The 25,827-nt window shown below is 40.0% G+C and overlaps 1 protein-coding gene across 1 annotated transcript; it reads left to right on the forward strand.

The window, feature by feature from the left end:
- Positions 1-513: 513 nt before the first annotated feature.
- Positions 514-25,302, forward strand: LOC129743574 (lipoyltransferase 1, mitochondrial). Its single transcript, XM_055735630.1, has 5 exons — positions 514-1,120; positions 12,697-12,804; positions 22,833-22,936; positions 23,246-23,498; positions 23,559-25,302. The coding sequence occupies exons 1-5, from the start codon at positions 515-517 to the stop codon at positions 23,718-23,720; spliced, it is 1,233 nt and encodes a 410-aa protein (XP_055591605.1). The 5' UTR covers position 514; the 3' UTR covers positions 23,721-25,302.
- The last annotated feature ends 525 nt before the right edge of the window (positions 25,303-25,827 follow it).

Genomic DNA, 25,827 nt, shown 5'->3' on the forward strand with positions numbered 1-25,827 from the left:
CATTAGCATAGTCCATATCTAGTAAGGAAATTGCTTAAGACAGCTTCCAGCTCGGTTAAGCTACCAGTTGTAAGGTTACCAATTATTGTGTTCAGAACTTACGTTATTAGTGAGTGAAATTATAGTTTGGGAAGTCCACATCACATCAGCATCTTCGAACCCCATTTTTTTTTTATTTTGATCCGGGATAAACGGTGAGAAATTGAGAAACTGTCAAACGAACACTGCCAACCTGTAGGAAAATCATTGCGCGGAGGGAGAAAACCCCGACCCGACGAAAATAGAAAAGTGTGATATAATTTTAGAGGAAAACAATCGTAGCATCCTGTTCGAGTGGGTTCGGAATCTTTTGTTGTGAAATCGATCAGCTGGAAGTGCCCCCGAAAAAACCTTACGCAACCAACTACGCATCACCCAAAACAACGGAGAATAAACAAACCCCCAAAAAAGGCTCAAATCAGCAAGCCATAAGGACAAAGAGATCAAAATAAAGAAACAGCAAGAATTTTCCAAGATGGCCGCCCTCATCATTCAAAGCTGCAGCAACACAGTCGCACGTGCCGTGTGCAAGTGGTCTTCCTGCACCAACACAACGCTGCTGCGTACCATCACCACTACCACCCCACGCTCAATCACAAACAACGGTGGCAACACCACTAACAACAACAACAACAACAAGGGTAAACAGCTGTCCGCGGCCGAGGTGAAAAAAATCCCGGACAGCGAGGTCAAAAAATCCGTCTTCATCTCCCAATCGAATGACATCTTCACCAACCTGGCCCTGGAAGATTGGATCTACCGGAACTTTGACTTCTCGCACCACCACATTCTGATGTTGTGGATCAACACCCCGACGGTGGTCATCGGCCGGCACCAGAACCCGTTCTGCGAGTCCAATGTTTCGGCGCTGGTGCGTAACGGGGTGGAGCTGGCGAGACGTAATAGCGGAGGCGGTGCGGTCTATCACGATCTGGGCAATTTGAATTGCACCTTTTTCTCTCCGCGGGCCCGGTACGATCGCAAGTACAATCTGAATCTGATTACGCGGGCACTGTACCGGGAGTACGGTATCAGTGCGGAGATTTCAAGCCGGGACGATATCACGCTGATGGGAAAGAAGGTGAGTTTTGCATAGCCTGCTAAGTTTTGTACCAATCAATTTGATTGACAGTTCACTAGACAAAGCAAAATATTTCTAGAAGTACACGTGTACACGGAATCTAAAACACGAGTAGGCTAATTTTTTACAAGTGTAATTCGAAGAAGATGTTATTTTAAACTCCTTTTGATGAAATTTTAGTCTTTTTTCAAAAAGTAAAAGAAGCACATTGTTTTGATATAATTTTACATTCCGTGATCAAGCGGACAATGAATTTTATATCACAAACAGTGTAAAATTATAAATTATAAACCTGTGTCGTGAGCGTCGAATACAAAGTAAACAAGTCAGAACATTGTTCGGAAATGAGTCGTAGGCGTAGCTGCAGCACCCCATGAATTTTTCAATAGCTGGTAGGTTTATGAAATGTAGAGTTCAAAAAAGAATGCTGTTGAAATTAATCGGGTATTGTCTTAGCTTGAAATCGATCAAGAGAGAACAGCAATCAACAAAACGGAACTTAATACCCTGTACCAAGAAGGGAGATAAATGAGATGATCATAAGTTCTTGGATCGTTAACCCGAACACACCGGTTTTATCATTTCGGTTGGAGAGAGATGAATGACCCCATAGGTGTTAAAATCCCAATGATCAAATAAAAAAAAAATATTTCGTCTGACCTCTCCCACAACATAAACCCCATTTTTAATGTTAAAACAATGATGAGTTATTTTCATGTGAGGTTTAGTTCTGCTCAATATCAGACTATTTTTAATGTTATTTGAGATAATTTAACATCCTATGAGTGCCGGATCGATTTGATAGAGAAATTTAACAGCATTTATCTAACATCTGATCGAGGACTAGGATTTTAAAAAAAACTGCAATTTGATATCCTATTGCTGCTGTTAAGTTGATAAGTTGATTTGCTCATCTCATGAGACCTACTCCTTCTTCGTCTGGCTCTCACGGTAACAAGACGTCTCTCAATTGATCCCGCGTCCGAAGTGAAGTTTAGTATTTTCAAGTTGCAGTTTTTTGCAAACACGTCCTATCCCCCAATGGGAAAAGCTGGCCCCAAGGAGGGTCCATCGAGCAGCACTGGTTCCAAACGCCGCCGCCCGGCTGGTTCCTCTTCAGATGCCGAATCTACGGCCAACAAGAAACTACTAAGTAGCAACCCATATGCCGCTTTGGAAGAAGACATTCGCAAGAAAGAGAAGATACCACCGTTCTACGCTAAGGGCAAGCCGATGGAAGTCATTGGTCCGATAAACAAACTTCTAGCAACTGGTCTTCGCGCTGAATATCGTCTTTGCTCCGATGGCGTAAAAATTATCGTCCCGACGCTGGCAGATTACAAGTCTGTTGATGGCTGCTTAAAATCGCATAACATTGAGTTTTTCACCCACGATATTCCATCGGAAAAGCCCTTCAAGGTTGTCCTCCGTGGGCTGCCGGACATGGAAATCGAAGAGCTGAGAGAAGCACTGAAGGAAGTTAACCTCCAACCGGTACAAATCTATAAGATGCGTCGACACAACATAACCTCGAAATTTCGAGATCAGCTCTATCTAATACACCTCGCCAAGGGCTCAACCAATCTTAAGGAATTGCAAAACATCCGTGCTTTGCTTCATTACCTTATCGAATGGGAACGGTACAAACCGATTCACAGGGAGGTTACCATGTGTAGCAATTGTTTAAATCCTGGGCATGGCTCTAAGCACTGTCACATGAAGAGCCGCTGCTCTAAATGTGGCAGCAATCATAAAACGTCCGAATGTAAAGAAGAGAACGAAACCAATATTCCGTGCCTGAACTGTGGAAACCAGCACCTTACCACCAGCCGTTCTTGCCCAAAACGTGAACAGTTCATCAAATTTCGGAAACAAGTGTCTGAACGGAAACACGTACCCAAAGCTAAAAAGCATGTTGAAATCAACGAAACTTCTTTTCCGGAATTACAACACCTTAAAAGAGCCATCTCGCTTCCTATTCCACCAGCCCTCCATCAGCAAAAGTCTTCTCAGATCGATCGGACCGATCAAAGTTCAGCTCCACCTGGCATCCGGACATACGCCCAGGTCGCTGCAGTTTCCCCAGATGACGCTCCATACTCCATGGAGCACTTAGCGTTCCTCTTCAGCGAACTGGATAAGCAAACGAGAGCTTGCAAAACGAAAGATGAACAAGTTTCCGTCATGATGCGGTTCTATTATACACACCGTAGCATTCACACTTCGGCTCCTTAATTTCAACGCTGCCTCGGTGGCGAATAAACAGCAAGAAATCATAGAATTTCTTCGAAACCACAAAATCGACATCGCCCTTCTCACTGAAACCCATCTGAAGCCGAATGTCAACTTTAGCCTGCCAGATCATGTATTTGTAAGGTTTGACCGTCTAAGAGCCCGTAAAGGTGGTGTTGCCATCGCCATTCGCCGGAATCTCTCCTTCAAGCTGCTGCCAAATTTCCAACTCAACCTCATCGAGCGATTGGCATTGAGCTAACTTCATCTGCCGGGCCAATCATAATCATCGCTGCATATTGTCCGGTGCAGTGCAAAGATTCAGACGGCAGCACTATTCTGCTGAAGAATGATATACAAAAGCTGACTCGCTGGAGCAACAAATTCATCCTCGCAGGAGACCTAAACGCTCGTCACCCAATCTGGGGAAATATGAGAAACAACAAAAATGGAGTTGTCCTGGCAAACGATGCCCAAACAGGGCATTATGTTGTACTGCATCCAGATTCACCTACTTTCTACTCATCAACTGGCTCTGGTTCTACATTGGATCTAGTATTAACCAACATCTCCGGGGAATTGACTACACCGCAAGCCCTCGCCGAATTATCATCAGATCACCTGCCAGTCATCTTCGAATGTAACCGTGAAGTCAATCATCGAGAACAGCAAAAGAAACGAAACTACCATCGAGCCAACTGGTCACGATTTCGGGAACACATCGAAGACTGCGTGGACGAAACTCCAACTCTCCAATCAACTGAAGACATCGACAACATGCTTGCGACTCTTACTCGTATCATCAAGGAGGCCGAACACATTTCCATACCTACAACCCAGGTTACATGTAAGTTTCTACAACTTGATAAGAAAACAAAACAAATAATTGAGCTTAGGAACAGTATAAGACGACAGTTTCAGAGAACTCAAAACATTGCCAGGAAAAATCTTTTTAAGAAATTGAACAAAATAATTAGAATTCGTGTTCAGAAACTTAGGAACAGGGATTTTGAAAAGAACTTAAAAAGCTTACCTAATTTTTCTAAGCCCTTCTGGCGTTTGACAAAAGTTCTCAAAACAAAACCGAAACCTATACCTCCTTTAAAAGATAACAACACAATGCTTCTAACCAATCAAGAAAAAGCAAACAGTATCTCTCGCCACTTCATGGCATCCCATAACTTAGGTCGTGATATTGCCAGCTCGATGGAAGATTCGGTGGTCGAAAGTGTGTCACAAGTCACCCTCTCTACAAATTTTGTTCCCGAAGAAGCGAAAATCAGATTGGAGGAATTAAAAAACATCATCCGGTTCAATCGAAATATGAAAGCTCCAGGTCCTGACGGTATTTTCAACATCGCCCTAAAAAATTTAGGAGTGAAAGCACTGACATTACTCACCAAAATCTTCAACCAATGTCTCAAACTCAACTATTTTCCGGTCCTATGGAAATGCTCTAAGGTTGTACCCATACTAAAGCCCGGCAAGGATCCTACCAGCCCCACCAGCTACCGACCAATTAGCTTGCTCTCATCCATAAGTAAGCTTTTTGAAAAAATAATTTACACCAGGCTTCTAGACCACACTGAAACCAACAATATCTTCTTAGATATCCAATTTGGATTTCGACAAGGGCACTCCACGGTACATCAGCTTCAAAGAGTTACCAATATAGTTAAAAGAAATAAAAGTGTCTCCAAAACGACAGCCATGGCCCTACTTGATGTGGAAAAGGCTTTCGATAATGTGTGGCACGATGGATTGATTCACAAACTTCTTAGCTTCAATTTCCCCTTGTACCTGGTGAAAATCATAGCTAACTATCTCCAAGGCAGAAAATCTAATGTCTGCGTAGGCAGTTCATTATCTGAACCATATGAAATCACAGCCGGTGTTCCCCAGGGAAGCATATTAGGACCTATCCTTTATAATCTATTTACCTCCGACATTCCTCCATTACCTGATGATGGTACCCTTGCACTTTTCGCTGACGATTCGGCCATTATCTACAAAGGGCGAATCATCCAAGCACTAGTATCAAAACTACAGAAAGGCCTTGATGCTTATGTTAAGTACCTAACAACATGGAAGATTCGAGTGAATGGAGCCAAAACACAGACCATTGTCTTTCCGCATAGCATGAGCCCCCGACTGATTCCGTCATCGAAAGTACGAGTACAGGATTCCGAAATAAACTGGTCCCCTGAGGTGCGCTACCTTGGGCTCATACTAGACAGCAAACTACTCTTTCGACCACATATCGAGGAAAGGATCACAAAAAGCACCATACTTATGAAGAAACTATATCCAATCATCAACCGCCGTTCCAAAGCTTCGCTCACCAACAAGCTTGCCGTTTACAAAATGATTGTTTCCCCAATGCTGGAATATGCTTCGCCGATCTGGAAGTCCTGTGCTAAAACTCATATGCAAAAAATACAAGTCGTGCAAAACAAATTCTTGAGAATGATTCTCAACGCACCACCACGCACTCGAACGACCCAACTCCACGAGCTGGCAAACATCGAACCTATTTTAGATAGAATCACGTTGCAATCAGACCGAGTTAAAACAAAAGCTTTATTGTCCGAGTCAAGTACAGTAAGAGATATATACAATTAGTACAAAATTAGTCACACATGTATAATATTCGAATGATTACAAACCCTAGAGAGAGAAAACCATTTGTCAGAGAGAAAATTGTAGACTTAGCTTAATTAATTTTTTTTTTTTTTTTTATTACTTAAAACATACAAGTTTGAACTGTAAACTGGTCTCAATGACGAAAACTTTACCTCATACTCAGAATCACGTAAACTAAAGTTGAAAAACAGTAACTGTTGTATCACTTGCAATGTAAGAAAAAAAAAATGTTATGTACTAACCCCGATGTCATGAATAAAAGATATTTAAATGTAAAAAAAAAAAAACATGAGACCTACTCTGCCGTTCCAAGCAAGACTGTCTCATGTGCAAAAAAACGTGCAAACGAGAAAAACGCGATTGAAATTTCAGCTATATTTCCAATTGTTCTCTCAAACTACAATTTCACCGACAGTTTTTTCGTAGTGAACAGTTCAAGTTAATCATTTTACGATGTTTTCCGCCAAAAAAAAAATACATTTCCTACAACAAACAGCAAATTAGAGCCAAAAAATCTCCGTGTGACACTGTTGCGTAGAACCAGAACGCATACCGATGCCTTCTAGGAAAAACTGTCACACGGCTACAATTTTTCTATCATTTTAAAAGCTCGTATAGTTTCTATTTTTCTCCGAATATTTCTCTTTGTTTATAAAAAATTTATGGTAGAGTATGGATACTGTAAGAAGTGCCTACCGAAAAGTGTTAGTGAAAATTTCTCTGAACACTCAAGGCTCATCGCTCCTTCTCCACCCTCTAATTCAGTGTTATTTTCGGTGAATAACATTATAATCAACAGTTTAAACTCATCAAACAAACTTTTCATAGAATTTTCTGTAGTGTGACATTCTTGCGTAGAAATATCAACATAGAGACAACCACCTTAATAAAAATTTCGTCTACGCTCAGAACAAAGTATACTTGTTTGTGTTTTAATTCGAACGTTAACACTAAAAGAGTCCGTTTCCAGGAAAAAAGTGAAAATGACCCAAAAGTCACATGAGACAGTTTTGCTTGAAACGGCAGTACACTCTTTTTATAGAAAGAAATGTAGTTATATTAACCATTCTGTGTGCACTATATTGCTATTAATATTTTGTAAATACCACTTTTACTTTGGTTTTAATACGATTTTTCCTAAACCTGTATAAATGCAACGATTCAGCTCGGTATTAAAAGAGTTAGGAATGCATAATTGTTGCGGGCTTAAATCGCAGAAAAAATCTTATTACTCTAAGTTTTTACAAAATTTGGCAAAACATCTGGTTTTGACATTTCAAAAATATAAAAAAAAATTAATCATGTAAACATTCTAGAACTCAATGTACCCAAGAATCCACAATCTCCTCACAAGTTGCATAGGGTTCAATAGCATTGAAAACGGAAGACCCCTCAATTGATATTGCAGTTACGATAGAAGAGGAGAAATGGAGCTTCGCCAACGTAATCCTTGTGTGGGGCAGCTTCTTGAATACGAGCAATCCTATATGAAGTTACAAATCTTAACGATGCGCAAACAGGTTTGATTCGATCCTTCGTTCGTTCTTTCTTTTTTCCTGTTTTAATAGCCACAGAGAGACTTGATGTAGGCAGAAGTGTCGTTGATCGGTGGTGGTTCGCCATGCACGATCGTAAGAAAAATAAAAATATACACGAGAAAAGAGAAGAAAAATGTGCGATCGTCCGTCTATGAAGTGTCGGCCCCTCGCAGATAGATCGAGTGGAAATTTCCATCCACCACCACAGGCGCGATTTGACTGCAAGAATTTATAATCGGAGCTTGTTTCAAAATAATCTTTATTGAAACTTCTTTTTTCCACGATTTTCACAAGAACCAGAGAACTGCAAGTTCGTTAATTTTTTTCTTGCCTCAACTTGGTATGTATCACATTTTTACATTTTTTCTTTTCAAAGGACCAGTTGTTCGGTAAAATATTCAGTTGTTTGATAAAACTAATATCAAACGTTTGGTTAAAAATTTATGAATTTATCATCTTTCAACATGTTTGTTCGATTAATATTACAATTTTTTTTCTTGCAAAACTCAGTCAGTCTCAAAAACAACAACACAATCATAAACAAACAACGCATGTTGAAAAATCGATAAAAACTACTTATTAACTCTTATCCATGTTATTTTGAGCTACAAAATGCTAGGCTTAAAACTTGAGCTCTTACTGCGTTTACTTAGCTCTTCAAACTGATCTACAAAATGTTACCTTTCTCCTGGGTTGAGTTCTAAATACTAGACGCGATACATGCTGGGATCTCATAGTTCTCGAATATCTCCCCATGCAACCAAAACTGTCATCAAACTGGCTCTCAAAAGGTTACTCAGATTTCTCTATGCCGGTCAAAACATTCTATATAGCTGAAAATTGAAGCTTTTATCGATACCTTTTATTCCGCTTTCAGTGGACTTTTAATTCAGCTTCCAAAAAATCGTAAAATGAGGAAAAAATTCTCTATCTATCTCAATTGCACCCTTGGAATCGGTTCATATCACCTTTTCTTGATGTGTATGTTCAGTACATGGTGCCGCCCTGATACCACGCGCTGGATTAAAAGTTTGTCGAGATTTGTTCAATTTGTTGCTGCTCAACTACTTCTTTGCTACATTTCCTACATATATCGCATCAGAATGGTCACTCAAGTATCAAATTACACACTAAAAAATGCCCGGCTTGGGGATCGAACCCCGACCTTCGTGTTGAGAATCGCACACCCGACCACAAGACCACGCCTAAATGTTGTTGTAACTAAAACTAAAACTCAAAGTGGTGATGTGATTCTGTAGCATACCTGCAGGCGCACCCGCCCAATCAGACAGCCAGCCAGTCAGGAAGAAAGCATTAATGCACTTTTTGTGACTCTGTAAATCCCGTTTTGAGCCCTTTTGTGCTCTTTATTTGACTTAAGTCTCTTACAACGTACAAATAAATCACTTTTGCAACTTTCAAGTTCATTAACGAGTACATACATTTTACTCATGGGAATTCAGCAAAATAAGTCACATACAATGTACATATTGATCACTTTTGCAACTTTCAAGTTCATTAACGAGTACATAAAGTTCACTCAAGTCAGCCAATATATAATTTTCAAAGCCTTCATTCAGGTAAATATGAAACTTGTGGTTGATTGGGATGCTAGATTCTTAAATAGCACAAAGTGCTGATTCCTTTCATTTTTCCTTCAATTTAGAAAAGCAGACGAATCGAATCACAAAAGCAGCATCTCATGTTATCAATAGGCAAAAACCTTCTTGGACAATAGCATTTCGCTAATTAAAGCGTATCCGAGAGAATTGAAAACCATTTTATCACTTGAATCTCTAAGTGAACTCTATACGAACTTGAAAAGTTCAAAACAGGTGGTTTAGTTACATTTGGGCGTTTCATGTGCCTATGAGAATTTTTTTTTGATGATATGCACAAAGCATTTCCCCAGAAACTCTTAAATTATACATATTTTCTCAAAGATTCTAATAGATTTTTTTAAAAGTGTAGAGTTCTTATCAAAAGTTTAAAGCTTGCGATAATAAATACTACCCTCATTCAAGGAGTTTCTTCTTATAAAAGTCAGCTTTAAATCATATTTACGGTACAATTGTTCTTCTTAAAGCGTTAGCACTACAAATATTATCGCACCAGCACTAAATTTTACTTCGGAAGTTCGGATTTCCAACTTTCGACAAAGACAAGTACTAGATTGTCGGAAGTATGTGTTTTGTTGCCAGGTCACGATGTAATTTTAGTGTCCACTGAAGATGAGCGAAAGCCAGAGTAGCTCAAAACGTCTGCACAACTGGTAAAAAACGTTTATTGATTCTAAAATCCGCCGAAACACGTCGATGATTTAAACTCACATTAAAGCACGGCGATATACAAAATTCCAACTTTTCTTTCATTATAATAGATAGTTTAGGATCATTGTGTGGTTCGTTTTTCTCCGAGCAGAGTGAAAAATCATTTATGTACTTTGTTTTAGCAAGATTCAAAGTCAGAAGGTTGACGGAAAATAATCATTAAGAATTCCTAAATCTTCTTCCATATAATTGATAATGACATTGGAACAGTTTGCGGAATAAAAAATAGCTGTGTTATATGCAAACAGGCGAGATATACCGTGTAACGGCAGCTTACTTTGATCGTTTATGTAAAGTAAGAAGTTTAAGGGTCCAATATTGCTGCCTTGCGGAACACCAACCTCCAACTTTTCTAGGGAGCAGTTTTCTTCTCCTAAGCAGACAAATTGCTTTTTATTTCACAAATAGCTGCGTATTAAGTCGTTGACTAAGCACCTTATGCCATAGCACTCAAGTTTGTTCAACAATACTTCCGTGGTTTAAATTGTCAAAGGCTTTTTTGAGGTCGAGAAAAAGATTGCCCACAATTTTTTTGTGTGTTTTTCTTGTATTACAGAATCCATCAGCTCGCAGATTGCTGTAAGCGTACTGGATCCTGATTTGAAACCGTATTGTAAATGGTAAAAAACGTATTAACTAGTAACTTTTGAAAATACGTGCTAAAATTTTTAAAACGATGAACTTAAATCGTATAATGAAACATTTAATAACAAAATTTGTAACTTATTTCATCGCTGGTAAAAATCATTGAATTTGCCTAAAAGTCTGAATTTAGGGGTTTTTTTTCAAAGAAAGCTTTCTATATTTCTTCAAAAAACAACTTGTTCTATGCTTCAATTTTATAAGGAAAATCTGCCAAACCCTCGAGCATATTCATAGATTTTAACCATCGATGAAAATAAATCGATATTACAAAAGTAAGAGAAAGAGATGCGGTTTAAATCTGATTTTTGTAAACTCGATCCAAGTTTGAAATATGGCATTGGAAAAAACTGTAATATTAATAATGAGTTTTGGATTTATCACCGCGATTGTTTTTTCTTCGAAATTATCGACGTTTTTCGATGAGTTTTAATAATGATAAAACAGATTTACCAGTTGTCCATACGTTTCGAGCTACTTTGGCATATGCTCCTTCTCAGTGGACACTAAAATTATATTTTACTGCTGTAATCGAACCAAACTAAATATTTCGATTAAGGGATATCGGAGCGTAAAATAAAACGCGTGCTTTTGATGCGAGACAAATGACTGAAGTGAAGTTTTATTTGATAGCGTTATTACACGGTTAACTTATTTTATTCCCCTTGGGTAAAACCCAACATTTACGTTTTAACATTAACCTTTAAATCTAAATTTTAAATTTAAACATACAATTGACTGGCCATCGTCTAATTTATTTTGAATTTGGACAGTATACATTTGTTTGTTAGTATCTGGGTCCATTTTGCGATTATGGGGTCGTAAGCGGTCTTAAATTTTAACGAATCTCTCTGCCTATTAACGACATTATCGTTACCTCTCAACTAGATATAAAATGTTTCGACAGTTATTCTAGCATTGTATCCAGTAGCTCTCCGATATTTTGGTATTTTCAAAATCTAAACGTATGAACATCTGGTAAATCTGTTTTTTTATTATTAAATCTCACCGAAAAACGCCGATAATTTCGAAGAATTGTTAAACCAAGAATGTATGAAATTTTTTGCAGATTTTTTTACTTGAAGATTATATGTTTCTAGTGAAATAAAAACATGTTTCTTAACCCTCTAAACGCTATTTTTTTTCGCTGAAAAACTCACAGAAGATTATGATTAAAAACTTATTTTGTTCTTCGTAAAACTTTATAGATGACAATTTTTTTTAAATTTTTCCAAAAATTGCATAACTACAGGGGCTAAGGAACACGACTTTCAATACTTTTTCTGTTGTACTGTTTACAAAATTTAATCAATTTCCCCTAAATTTTGAAACATTAACACTGACCGACTGACGTCGATGGTATCAATTGACGTCGATTGACCCTTCAAAAGTCATTCGAACTCTCGCTTCTTGCTCTAAGCGTTTACTGTAGAACCAGGCCAGGACTACAGATCAATCCCCAATGGCTGTATTTCAATAATGCCTTAATAAAAGATGAACCATTATAGCTCGATTAAAACTCACGATAAGTTTGCTCCGATCTGTATGTATCCATATTTTGTCGCGAACAAGTCTTTCTTACCCTTCTGCGCAATTACCTTCAGAACAAGAAAATGCGCACGTGCTTTTTGGCACGTTATAAGATGTTTCTGCAATCCAGTCAACGCTCGACTATCAACCACATAGTAACAAGTCCGATTCATCCGGTGGGCTCAAAAAAACGGAATGCTATTTTTAACTTTACCGGCAAAACTGTCCATAAATGCTGAAACCGGTTTGTTTATGATGATGATACATCTTTGTTCAACTTGATTCGAAGACAATTCACGAAAGAGCCAAACCAAAACAAAACGGCGAAACTCGCAACCGGTTGCTAAATTTGGGAGTTTCCTCGCGGTTTGTTTGTAGAAAAAAAAAGAAATATCACGCTCACTACACGTGATATTGCATGAATGGCTCAGCTCAACCGGCGAATCGAAATTCTTTATCTTTCGTTTTATGCTAATGGGGGGAATCTTGATGATGAGTCAATAATCTGGTTTGTCTTCATTGTTTCTTTCAATCGACAAAAGCGAGAAGGCGTCTGAAGTATGAATTATCAATAAGATAGAGCTTCATTTTAGTTAGCAACTTATGTTATTCTTGAGACTTTTGGCGTTCTTCAACTGATTTTATACTTCTCTTATTTCAGATTTCTGGAACGGCAGCCAAGCTCGGGCAACCGAACGCATATCATCACTGCACTCTGCTGGTCAACTCCAACAAACTCCACTTGGGTGAATCTCTGGTGAAGGATAATGTAAGTAACAATCTTATAAGTTTAGGTATCTTATATTAAGTTTATGATTCAATAAGAAACTCTTTTTATTGGGAGACACTGCAAAGATGTTAAGTATTATGTACCAAAAATGCGGATACACGAATTAAACAGATGCGAGATTTAGGTACATGCCAAAATGACTTTTTAATGACGAAGTCAAAATGTACGATCCGACTTGCTTGGACAACAGAAATAAAAAACACATGTGTACATCCCGCTGGTTGGCGCGTCGATCAGCTGACAATAGGCTGCAGAGAGCCCATCGGTATGGTTTGTAGGATGTAACATCAAGTGTATACCAAATCTAGACGTTAAATCCTTCTTCTGGACGATCTATATAATACGTCTCTGAGTAGAACGTGTTACCAATTTTGGAATCAGCTGTTGATGTCAACTAATTCTGGTACCTGATTCCTTGTTGCTATCGGCCGAATCCCATAAAGATATCGGGGTCTACAAGGCTAATCGGTACCGATAGAACCATTTCCGAGGTCTCGCGTCGCTTTATAAACCTCTCATTAAGTACGAGGCTTTTCCAATAATAATAATAATCAGTCTTTCGATATCAAGGTTCTCTACACCTTAAACAATGGAGGTCAGTCGCAGGCGATGATAAATCGAACCGATTGGCTTCAGATAAGTTCTTATCAACTGTCCCAGTAACAGTGTCCCGGTGAAACCTCCAATTTGGAAACGGAGACAAACAAAAAAAAACAGGAGGTAATCATCATCGCCCAAGGGAAGATTATATTAGTAGGTAGATCACTCGAAATGATTGACACCTTGTTTTGATGAAAATATTCCCTATGGAAATCGGATTATATTTTTAGTCGCGAATCCGGCTTGATCCGGTTCCCCAGGATTCCTTATCACACACAAATGGTATGGTCCAATGTCTCGGGGCAGTCGAACATCAGCACAGATAAGGGGAATTTTCGAGATCCAGGCACCCGGCACATAAAGAAAGCTTTTATTTTTTCTTCCTCCGCTAGGAGGTATTCGATTAATCATTCAAGCGTGTGGACGATGAGTGGAAAATTTTCAACTGGCCCAATTTCTTTGGGTTAATTTAGACGTTTTTTTTGCGTTGCTATCTACCTACATACCCATATCGATTTCAACAAATTACAGACAAGTCCCTTGAATGTAAATTTAGCGACAGTAGTCTACCAGGCGTTATGTCGATGTCGCGTAACATCATACTACGCTTGGCGAGCTGTAAGTAAATAAATAATAAAAATATTCACACATGAGCCGCCACTTATTTTTCATACCGGCCACGATAAATATACCACGATGTTTTTCTAAATAGAAACTGCTTTCAACTGGTTCAAGTTGGATTTTTATGGGGTTCGCTTGATTTGATTTGATTCTGTGCAATATTTTCAATTTACTACTTACTACGATACCAAGCAACTGCAATCAGGGTACTCCTGCAATGATTACGTCAACTGAGAATTGCAGCTAGTTTAAAATAGTGAAACACTCAGCTGGGTAGAATTTGTTAAGTGCAATCAAGACAGCAGAGCAATAAGTTTTGCATGTCATACTCAAACTATTTTTTATGTTTTTAGCACACTCAGGATCGAAATCTGAATTTTGAAGCTTATTTCTTAATCAGAACTTTATCCTGTCCATAACAGCCCCATATGTAAAACAAGCAAGGGAGAAAATCAGCTTACTCTGATTTGGAATATATAAATTGTGACCACAACTTTCAGCATAAACAAAAATCGTTTAATGGAATGTGTTCTAGGTTGTCATAATAAATCGAAATTAGGCAATTGGTAAGGTCTGGAACACAGTTTTGTTTGTTATGAGACTATTATGCGAGCATATTCGAGACCTTTTTCAAATCTACTTCGCATAACAGTCCCATACAATGTAGAAAAACAGTGTGCTGTGGTTTGGTTAACAGAATATATTTGAACTGGTAAAGTAGGCAAGCTGGTAGGCGGTTTTATAGAAAATTTGAATTGTCATGGCTTGCCTAGTTTTTCTTAAACTTAGAGGAAACTAAATCTAACGACTAATAATAATTATCGCCTAGGGTTGTTCCTTAACACCCCCTCTCAATCCTAGGGAGGCTCGATGATGTTTCAATGGACCAGCCGGCAGACTCTTGGTGAGGACATCTGCTAGCTGATGGCTTGTTGCGATGTACTGCAGTTTGATGATCTTGTCCTGGATGCATTCACGGATGAAATTGTAGCGAATATCCAGATGTTTCATTCGCTTCTGATCTCGAGGCTCTTCTGCGATGTGAATGCAGGACTGGTTGTCTTCGTGGATTATCAGCGGGGATCGCAGGACCACACCAAATTCGGACAGTAGGTTCTTCACCCAGATGGCGTCACATGCCGCCTGGCTTAGGGACACGTACTCGGCTTCGGTGGATGATAGTGACACAGTTGTTTGTTTCCTGCTCGTCCATGCGACCGTGTTGCCAAAAATCTGGAACAGGTAACCGGAGGTAGAATGCCGAGTATCGACGTCGTTCCCCCAGTCAGCGTCAGCAAAACCGATGATTGGCTCGCCGCCTTCGTCTTGCTTGGTGTAGACCAACCGAAAATCCTTCGTCCCTTGGAGGTACCGCAAGACACGCTTCAAATAGGCCCAATGCGTATCAGTGGCACCACTCTGGAACCGACTCAGGTAGTTAACCACAAAGCTGATGTCCAGTCGCGAGGAGAGCATCAAGTATGTAAGGCAACCGATGAGCTCTCGATAAGGCTGCTGCGTTGACTTCTCGCTTTCGGAATTTCGGGCCAGCTTGAGGTTCGTCTCTAGTGGGGTGGCAACAGGCTTGCAGTTCCGCATTCCGAACCGCTCCAGCAGGGAAGATACATACCCGGCTTGACTGATGGATAATGTACCTTTCTTCCTGTTGCGCTCAATTTTCAGGCCAAGAAAAGTGCTGACATCTTTCAGGTCTTCCATCTCGAACTCGGCTGCTAGTTGCGATTTGATCCACTTCAATTTTTCGGTGGAATCCGTCGCAATCAATATGTCGTCAACGTAGAGGATCAGGTACACCTTGAAGTTTTCAGTCACCAGGGTGTACAGACAGTTGTCGTAGGGAGACCGCTTGAAACCTAGCTCCAGGATGTACTTGTTGAAGCGCTCGTTCCAGCTGCGGGGCGCCTGCTTCAGGCCGTACAGGGATTTGTTCAGTCGGCACACTTTATTCCCCCTCTCAAATCCTGGTGGCTGTCGAATGTACACCGTCTCTTCCAGATTTCCGTTAAGGAAGGCGGTGCGAACGTCCATCTGGTGCAGGTGTAAGTCTTGCTGGACCGCCACGGCCAAGAGCGTTCGAACGGTACTCATCCGAACCACCGGGGCATACGTTTCGTGGTAGTCGTACCCAGCACGTTGAGAGCAGCCTTTGGCGACCAGTCGAGCTTTGTACCGAGCAGGTTTACCGTCATCCTTCTTAATTTTGAACACCCACTTGCACGGCACAACTCGACTTCCGGTAGGGGGGTCGACAAGATTCCAGGTGCGGTTTTTCTCCAAGGACCGCATCTCTTCATCGACAGCAGCTTTCCACAGCGGCCAATCGTCACGCTTCTTGAGTTTCTCGATGTCTTCTGGCAGCTCGTCGACGTAGGCTTCGGCATTCAATGCAAAGGCGATGTAGCTCTCGTCTTCTGAATCGCATCGACCAGCGTGGCGTTTCGGGGATGGATTCAACTCGTAGTCGGAAAAACGAGCCGGCCGCTTTTTCGCTCGTCCACTTCTTCTTACAGGCACTTTTTCCATATTGTTTATCACTGTTTCGATATTCGAGAATTTTTCAGTTTCACTTTCATCACTATCGTCTATCATTTTATCATCCCATACAGATTCGTCATCAGATTCCAATACTTTTTCACTAGAATTGTCTTTGTGTTCAATTTGTTTCACTGAATCTGACACGAGATGATCATCACTGTATTTAACACTTTTCACTTCCTTTTCTTGCACTACTACGTCTCGAGCGACGATCACTTTCTTCAGCACAGGATCCCACAGACGATATCCGTTGTTCCCATATCCAACCAGGAAACACACATGGCTCTTCGGATCAAGTTTGGACCTCTTCTCCTTCGGGATGTGTACAAACGCCTTGCTTCCGAAGACACGCAGCTTAGACACGTTTGGCTTGTGTCCGAACCACATCTCGTACGGCGTTTTTGCTTCCTTCAAAGCAGCGGTGGGGCTCCGGTTGATGACGAACACTGCTGCTAAAATCGCTTCGGACCACATGTATCGTTGGAATTCGGACTCGTCCAGCATCGCCCGAACACGCTCCATGATGGTTCTGTTCATGCGCTCGGCGACGCCGTTCTGCTGAGGCGTATAGGGGATGGTGGTTTCCATGACGATACCTTTTTCGTTGCAGTACTCCTGGAATTCGGTGTTGATGTACTCGCCACCATTATCGCTTCTCAATCGGGCGATTTTGGTTCCAAAACGAGTAGTGGCCATCGCAGCATATTTCCTGAACGCCTCAAAGACTTCGCTCTTCGCTTCGAGAATGTAGACGGCGGTAAAATGTGTGAAGTCATCGATGAAGCTCACGAAGATTTTCCCACCATTCCAAGATGCTGGCGAGAAAGTTCCACACACGTCTGTATGGATGAGCTCCAAGGGGCGTGAGGAGCGGGGCTTTGAGGACTCTTCGAACGGCAACTTAGCTTGCTTCCCCTTCATGCAGGGCTCGCAAATCTCGCTTCCAGATTCAGAGTCAGCGGCGACGTCCAAACCTTCGACCATCTCGTTTCGGATCAGTTTCTGGAGACCGGCTTTCCCGATGTGCCCGTACCGGCGATGCCACAACGACAGCTTTCCTTCGGTTTCTGCCGTCAGCGCCGAACCAAAACTCCGGATTCTCACATCCAGCTCGTACAAACGACCTCTTCTGGGGGCGACGCACACCACTCGCTTATTCTGGCGAATGTGCGCGTTCTTTTGGTTGAAAGTCACTTCCATTCCGCGTTCCGTAACCTGCTTCACGGAAAACAAATTGGTGAGAAGACCAGGCACGTACAGGACATCGTGGACAGTGCAGTTGATTTCCTTGCCGTCCACAAGGGCTGCCAATTTGACCTCGCCAGCGAAGTGACTCGTTAGCGACACACCTGATTTGGCCACGTTGATCACCACCGGGGATTTCAGTTCACGAACGTTTACTAAGTAGCTTTTGTCACCGACCATGTGCTCGGAAGCACCACTGTCAAGCACCCATCGAAATTTGCCTTCATCGCAGCTGCTAGCCGCCTGCGCCACCGTCACGAATGCGATGTCGTTTGATTCAGCAGCGTGTGCTCTCCCTTTCTTCTTCCTGGTAGTTGACTCGGAAGAATGGCACTTTCGGTTCTGTTCCTCTGGACAATCAGGTCGCTTGTGACCAGGTTTGCCACAGTTAAAGCACTTGACTGTGAATCGCCTGCTTTTTCCAGCAAACGCCGTTCCAGGTTCCGTTTTCACCGCACCATGTTGCCGTTTCACGTCCTCGTTCAGCAATCTCGATTTAACGAATTCCATCGAGCATTGCTCCACCGGCAGCGTTTCTAAGACTGTGATAAGCTGCGTGTAGGATTTTGGCATCGATTGTAGCAAAAAGAACACCAGCACCGGCTCGTTGAATTTAATATTAGCCGATTCCAGTTCACGGACCACCTTCTCGAACGACAAAATGTGCTCCTCCAGAGACACTTTCTCGTCGTACTTCGCGCTGGCCAACCTTTGCAGCAAAAAGAAGACACCGGACACACCCTTTCGGTCGAAATTGTTCCTCAGGGCGTCCCAAATGGCCTTCGGGGACGGCTTTCCACGGATGTACTCCAGCTGCGAGTCTGCTATTTTGTGGATTAGCACCGACTTGCACTTCGCGTCCTCCAACCGTCGCTGTTTGCGCAAAGCGTCCCTTTGCTCTTCCTCGGCTTCCTCGTCCGCCACCGGGTAGAAGTCCTCCTCTTCGAGACTCCTCAGGATGCAATGGAGCAAACCCAACTCTTCGAGGTATGCCTCCATTCTGAAGCTCCAGTTCGAAAAGTTCTTCCCGTCGAACAGGTAAACGCGCTGGATTCCAATCGACTCCATTTGACGACCGATGTGAACAACTTTTCACTCAAACGAATATAAGCCACGTGCGCGAAACTAAACTTCTGTTACCAAGGCAACGACCACTGGGCCCACAACCTGTAGAAAAACAGTGTGCTGTGGTTTGGTTAACAGAATATATTTGAACTGGTAAAGTAGGCAAGCTGGTAGGCGGTTTTATAGAAAATTTGAATTGTCATGGCTTGCCTAGTTTTTCTTAAACTTAGAGGAAACTAAATCTAACGACTAATAATAACTATCGCCTAGGGTTGTTCCTTAACATACAAAATATGTTTTGCTCACCAAGCTACTTCTAAGACTTAAATTTGATCATTTCTGAACTTTTAAATGTAGTTAAGCTATTTTGAATTTGTAATCAATGAAAAAGACCGATTATATATACAAGAAAAGAAAAAAATAATGGAACGAACTCACCAATCTGTAGATATTTAGCTGAATTCACGATGGACATCGGTGCTATGAAAGCGGTGAATATTTAGTGATTCAGCGGTCCTGCATCATCCGGCTTCTTTACAATGTGGAATAATGGCACTGTAAAATGTGAAGGAATCATAAAAATGATTCCTGATTTTGTGAATATCTTCGGCTTCTTTGGAAAAACCGAAAAACAACGCAAGTAACAAAATGACAGAAAAACGCGTCCGCACTCGACCAAGGCCTACTCAGAACTCCTAGTGGATTTTTTTTTCGAAATTTGTAAAGGGTGATACGGTCAAAATTTGGTCAATATCAACTTGACGTATTTCTTAAAATTTTGCATTTAAAAAACCTGAACACCCCTCATTTTGAAGGTGTGTGTGCGTGTGTAGAATGTTGCTCCTATTTTGATTTTGGAATTCACTCTTCAGTTGTGAAAATGCCGTCCAAGGAAGAAGAGCAGCGTATCAAATTTTTGCTCGCGCATCGCGAAAATCCGAGCTACTCGCACGCAAAGCTGGCAAAATCGCTAAAAGTTGCCAAATCAACCGTTACAAATGTAATTAAAGTGTTTGGGGAACGTTTGTCGACAGCCAGGAAGTCTGGATCGGGGGGAAATCGAAAACCGGAAGCCGCTGAGACGACAAAGAGAGTTGCCGGTAGTTTCAAGCGAAACCCTAACCTCTCTCTCCGAGATGCCGCAAATAAGCTGGGTGTATCGTCTACAACCGTGCATGGAGTCAAAAAAACGAGCCGGACTATTGACTTACAAGAAGGTAGTGACTCCAAATCGCGATGATAAACAAAATACGACGGCCAAAGTGCGATCCCGGAGGCTGTACACGACGATGCTGACGAAGTTTGACTGCGTGGTAATGGACGACGAAACCTACGTCAAAGCCGACTACAAGCAGCTTCCGGGACAGGAGTTTTATACGGCAAAAGGAAGGGGAAAGGTAGCTCGAAGCTGATGCGATCGCTAAATCAGTCATTTATCCATTTGTGGCAACGTATCATCAGATTGTTGACTTGATTGTATTTTCGGGTCAGATCCAAACAATAATATATTTATGGTCATGTAGACGCGTTATATAATTGATAAATCTATATATTTTCTCCGTGAACTAGTGGATGTTGAGCTTATTCTAATTCAAACTTTACCTTTTGGAATGGATACATTTATTATACTTCAACAAGTAGAAAATTCAGTGTAATAGATACAAATAAGTCCCACAAATGGGGCATCATGCAACAGCAGGGTTAGATGCCACATTTGTGTACCACAAAATTATTCAAATTCGAGAAATAGATGTACAAATTTTTACATTTTTCGATACCGTTAAAAACTTTACCCAGTATGACGGATTGGCTTAATGATATCACCTACAAACTTTATATTTTATTGTTGGTGTAAAAATAATTTTCGGACAATTAACAAGTTTTTTAAAATAAATATTTTTATAATTCAGTGGACGATCTGGGCCGAAATGCATCAAAATGTAAATCAAACATTCACCTTTCAAATCTCCTTTCCATATGCTGGAAAATGATTGGTTTGTTAATTTCAAAATTTCATCTATCCAATCTTATTTTTTTTACGATTTCAGGTAGTAAATTTTTTTGTAGTATTTTGTTACCCCTCAATATGCAGCACCCTTATGTTTTTGCTTTAAAAACATTTTTGACAGAAAAAATGTAAAATTTAATTCGTGCTGCAATTGGTGCTTTATGCGTAAGGACATCACGAATATTTCAAAAACTTAAATTTTCAAAACGTTTTTATTTGATTTTACATTAAAAACAAAGTTTGTTGCAATTTTCCCCTTTGTCTTAGTAGTGTGAAAATCACATGTTTTTGTAAATTTAAAAACAACTGATGAAACCAATAATTCTTATGACTACGTCAATTTGATGTCCCATCAACCTTAAAACTATTGATGTGCAAGCGTTATGATTATCTGTGGACATTAAGTTTTTAGAAGCCATTGAAGTTGAAAAGTGTTGCATGATGTCCCAGTTGACGGTATTACACAGCAATTTTTTTTTGCTGGAAACCAGCAAAAGTTTGCTGGTTTTTGTCCCACTGACTTTCCAACAAAATTTAATGCTGGTTTCCAGCAATTCAAATTGCTGGAAAATCAGCAATCCAGATTGCTGGAAACCTGGCTGTGCATATAATGAGCAATGAAAAGAATTAGTTTCTTCCATTTTTTAATTATGTTTTGTTTATTTTCAAGAATTTTTTTTTAAATTTTCCAACACCGGCTCTGGAGTGGCAGCTTTGTGCCAGAGTGTTGATGATTCGCTACCTGAGAAAAGAGTTCTTTTAGAAATCTTTTATGAGCTCTGTCCAATAAAAACTCACCCTTGACTTGTGTCTGGTTGTTAGAATATAGAGGAAAATAAAAATAATTATATTAATCCAACCAAAATTCGTAAAATAAAGTCTCACCTAGCTTCAGTGTACGAAAACAAACAGACTCCAATGTGACAACACGATTGCTGATTTTCCTGCAAACTAGATCAATTGCTGGAAAGTCCAGCAATTTGAAAACCGATTACTGATTTTTCAGCAAAAATGACAAAAACACAACCGATTGCTGAAAAATCCAGCAATTCGAAAACCGATTGCTGGTTTCCAGCAAAAATTTGGATTGCTGAACGTTTCCAGCAATTTTTTTTGCTGGAAATCGAGGCAAAAATTTACAGTGTACGGCGCTTTGAGTATTCAAGAAGCAAAACCTCAAAATTATAAAATTCTGCTAGTTTCCCATTTTTTCAACTTTTTGCCAGGTTTTTGGGCAAAATATTCTCGTGTGTGGAGGTTTGACTGAATTAAATCAGACTGATAGAAAAAAAAATTCAAAATTACTGTCACATTTATTTAATTTGCTGTGTGAAATTATGCTTGCTGTTGGAACCTATTGTTGATCTCAACTTGCTATCAAGTTAAGTTAATGAAATCTTAGTGATGCCTGATTCTGCCTTCGGGCAAATACTTCACCACATGATATGCTTTCAGATTGCTGTCAAGACCTTGTTTTGGTCTCAGGTGGCTATCGATTTGGGCATCAAAGTCTTTTCGGGAATACATATAAGTTATTCGAATAGCACTATCGAACGGGAAAACATCCATGTAAAATTGTAAACTCACAAGAATCCGTTTTGCTATCTAGACTTATCTGACCGTTTGGACAAGGTCCAAAGTTCGTGCAGTCGTCCATTAGGTATTTGTAAAGTTTTTAATCGGAGTCACAATGAAGTCGTTTGAACTTACCTGAGAAAAATTTGAAACAGAAAAGGCAACGGTCTGAAAATCGCTTTCTAGTACGAAAATACTTTGATTTTATTGATGTGGAAATTTTATATAGAGTAGAAATCTTATTATTTCAGTACATAAATTAGTTCAATTCATAAATTTTATTCAGCCTTATACCTGTTACTAAGTCAGTTTTTTTGCCTTTCTCTAACTTTTACAGGCCGAAATCATCAGCAAGGCCACCGCGTCGGTACCATCGCCAATCAAAAACCTCGCGGACGTGAACCGATCGGTCAACATCCAGCAGCTCTTATCAGCCATCGGGTAAGTTAGTGAGCTTTCCCGACTTCCACCACGTGGTTGTTTGTGTATGTTCGGTTTGGTTTGGGGTCAGTTCAGTTATACTTAGAACTAATGATCGCCTTTTTAGGGTGCGTGTCCCCATCAAGAGACATTATTCAAAATTTTCATGAACAAATTTTTGGAGATTTCTTTTTCTTATGGAGATGTTGTAGAAAACTTGAGTTTTGATCAGTCTTAAAAGTACATTCACCCTAAGGTTGAACACTCTCGAAACGCATGTTCTTAACGCTTTATTTAACAACTCTACAACGCTTCTTATCGACCCGACAGATACGAGTATCTGCGAACGCCGGCCACGCAGCTGACCGATGGGGGTCGCGATTTGCTGATGAAACAGCTCGGCTTCCAGCTGATTAACCCCACGGAAAAATGGTTCCCGGGCCTGAGTGAGTTGCGCGAGGGATTCGCCTCCTGGGACTGGCGCATCGGCAAAACGCCCAAGTTTGCGGTGCAGAAGAGTGTCCAACTGAAGTCCGAGGGCAACCAGCAGCACGAGATGAAGGTCAACGTGGAGGTTGAAAAGGTGAGATAAACTATTTTATTTCTTAAAAAATGGTTTTAAAATTATGTTTAATTCTTGTAGGGATGCATCCAGGAGATCAGCATTCTGATTCCGGGTCAGGATCCGATCCCGGTCGTGTCCAGCATGGTCGGAAAACCCTACCAGGAGGACTGTTTCAACGGAATTCTGGAAGCCTTGAAGGGTGCTAGCGCTGAAAACGTCAAACACGCCATGGGCTTATGAAATTTGAATGGAATCTCGGAGTTTACCGATGATCACCGGAAGTAGGAGACACCAAAAAGAAAAACATCCATCTCAACATGTGCAATAATTTTCTGGTAGCTAAGGGCGTTAAGACGTGATTCATCGTTGGACCGAACCAAAAACGCGGGCCCACCTTCAGGGAATGTGGCCTTCAAGAGGTTAACATCGGGGTGCAGATGGTTTCGCTAATGATTTAATCGTAAATTCAAATTAGAGCCGGACATGAGTGCGCAAGTGTTCCCGCACTCGTCGATTCGAACGTACGCTCGGGTTTAGTAGCTAGGAAATTATTTCCTCTTTTTTATTTCGTTGTTTTGGTTCATTCCTTATTCATATTTTCAACGCGATTCGATAACCCTTTGTTGTTTGAAAATTCATTTCACACTAAGTGGTTTCGCTTGAAGCGCAAACAACTGTCGAAACATCAGACCGAACGTCAATATACAAAGTGGGTCCCCCTCCACGAGCAGTGCCGTAGTTAGGTGATTAGAACTCAAGAAAAGGATGGGGATCCTTCGATTAAATTCTGAAAAACATAAAACGAAAGTTGAATTATTAAAATATAAATTTCGCTAGGCTACTTAAGACTGATCATCAAAATTTACCACTACTAATTGGATTATCAAATGAAAAACTCTAAAAGTAAATTGGCATCGCCGAACGATAAACTTTTACTCGTACTACGAAAGCAAAGGTTCATGAATAAGAATTTATACATGTAAGGTTGAAAATTTTTAATGTGATAAAACGTACCACAGATTGTTGAATATATGAAAAAACCCTTGAACAAAACTAAAACTAAAAACTTTTAACCCCCTGAACTAAGTCATTCTGTTTGAACTTTTTTCAACACCTAGGTTATATAAATAAAAAATAACAAAATCTGGTTTCCCTATCTAACGTTTTTTCTAAATTTACTCCGTACTCTTTAAGTGTATTTCTAAAGATTCTTTTCCATTTGTTTTTTTTTCTCAATAATTTGAAAGGAAAGCAAAGAGGTAATAATCAGTAATCAAGAATACAGATCATATCATTTGTACTTTTAGGAGTGGACACCTTAAAAGTGTCCAACTCAATCGATTGTTTGTTTGAACTTTGAACGCTTAAATAATTGCGCTTCCAAACCGAGCTGAGAGTTTGAAGTTTTGAGTAATTTTCTTTCATTAGGTTTTTGTTTAAGCTAAACTTTACCACTTTTTTCCATCTTCAGTCATTTTAAAATGGTTTCACTCTTAGTCCCACACCCACAGTTCAAGAAAAGCTGAATCAGAGTACTATCTACTAATTTACACACGCTATTTGTTGGCAATCGCGAAAGTGTGTTTTAATAAGCTGCACAAAGTCATTCATTCTAGTTTTTCCCTAGTTAGTTAGTCGTTGAAGTATAGTTACTGGGTTTCTACAACAGAACACATAAAACATTTAACAGTTGAAGGTTGAGAAGTAGAAAACATTTCTTTAATCTTAACAAAGTAAGGTTTAGTTAGCATAATGTAGAAGCATGTGAAACAAAATTTATATAAAAATCAATAAAAGCGAAGTGAATCATACAACTAAATAATCTATTTTGTGCTTACTTGAGAAAATCCTTCTACATTTTTGGTTCTAGATTGAAGTATATTGATTCGACTTGTTATATGAATTTTAAAATTCAAATTTTGGATTTAAAAATGTCTATTTCTTTTAAAATAATTAACCTTTAATGAGTGATGTGGGAAGAAACGTTTTAAATATAGTACCCATTTTTTATTTTAGAAACTTTACCAGAACGATGTGACTAGATTGTAGCCCCAAAATGCCTGGAAAAGAAAGAACAACAGTCATAAGTCAGTAGGCATAAATTCGCCGTTTTTTTTTTAGTTTAAGTTAAACTACTTAAAACAGAAATTTTGTATTTTGAAGCCAAGGAATATTCCTTGTTTTGAAGCTTTGTAATTACAATACTGTGCCTACCTTAAGGCGTTTAATGGGCTGTCACAAAACAGAGTAATGTGGGGCAAAAAGTTTTACGAACTTATTTCAAAGTGAATCTTCATTTTGAAAGAAAATCCACCAAACCAACTCATTCTGAAAAATTAGAATTCAT

This window comes from Uranotaenia lowii, chromosome 2, assembly GCF_029784155.1.
Source record: "Uranotaenia lowii strain MFRU-FL chromosome 2, ASM2978415v1, whole genome shotgun sequence".
NCBI classification, from domain to species: domain Eukaryota; kingdom Metazoa; phylum Arthropoda; class Insecta; order Diptera; family Culicidae; genus Uranotaenia; species Uranotaenia lowii.

Excerpts from the sequence above, each read along its gene's own strand:
- LOC129743574 (XM_055735630.1), top strand. The coding sequence starts at position 515 with ATGGCCGCCCTCATCATTCAAAGCTGCAGCAACACAGTCGCACGTGCC. Across the intron at positions 22,937-23,245 it reads CAGCTCTTATCAGCCATCGG|ATACGAGTATCTGCGAACGC; the intron begins GTAAGTTAGTGA and ends TCGACCCGACAG. Across the intron at positions 23,499-23,558 it reads TCAACGTGGAGGTTGAAAAG|GGATGCATCCAGGAGATCAG; the intron begins GTGAGATAAACT and ends TAATTCTTGTAG.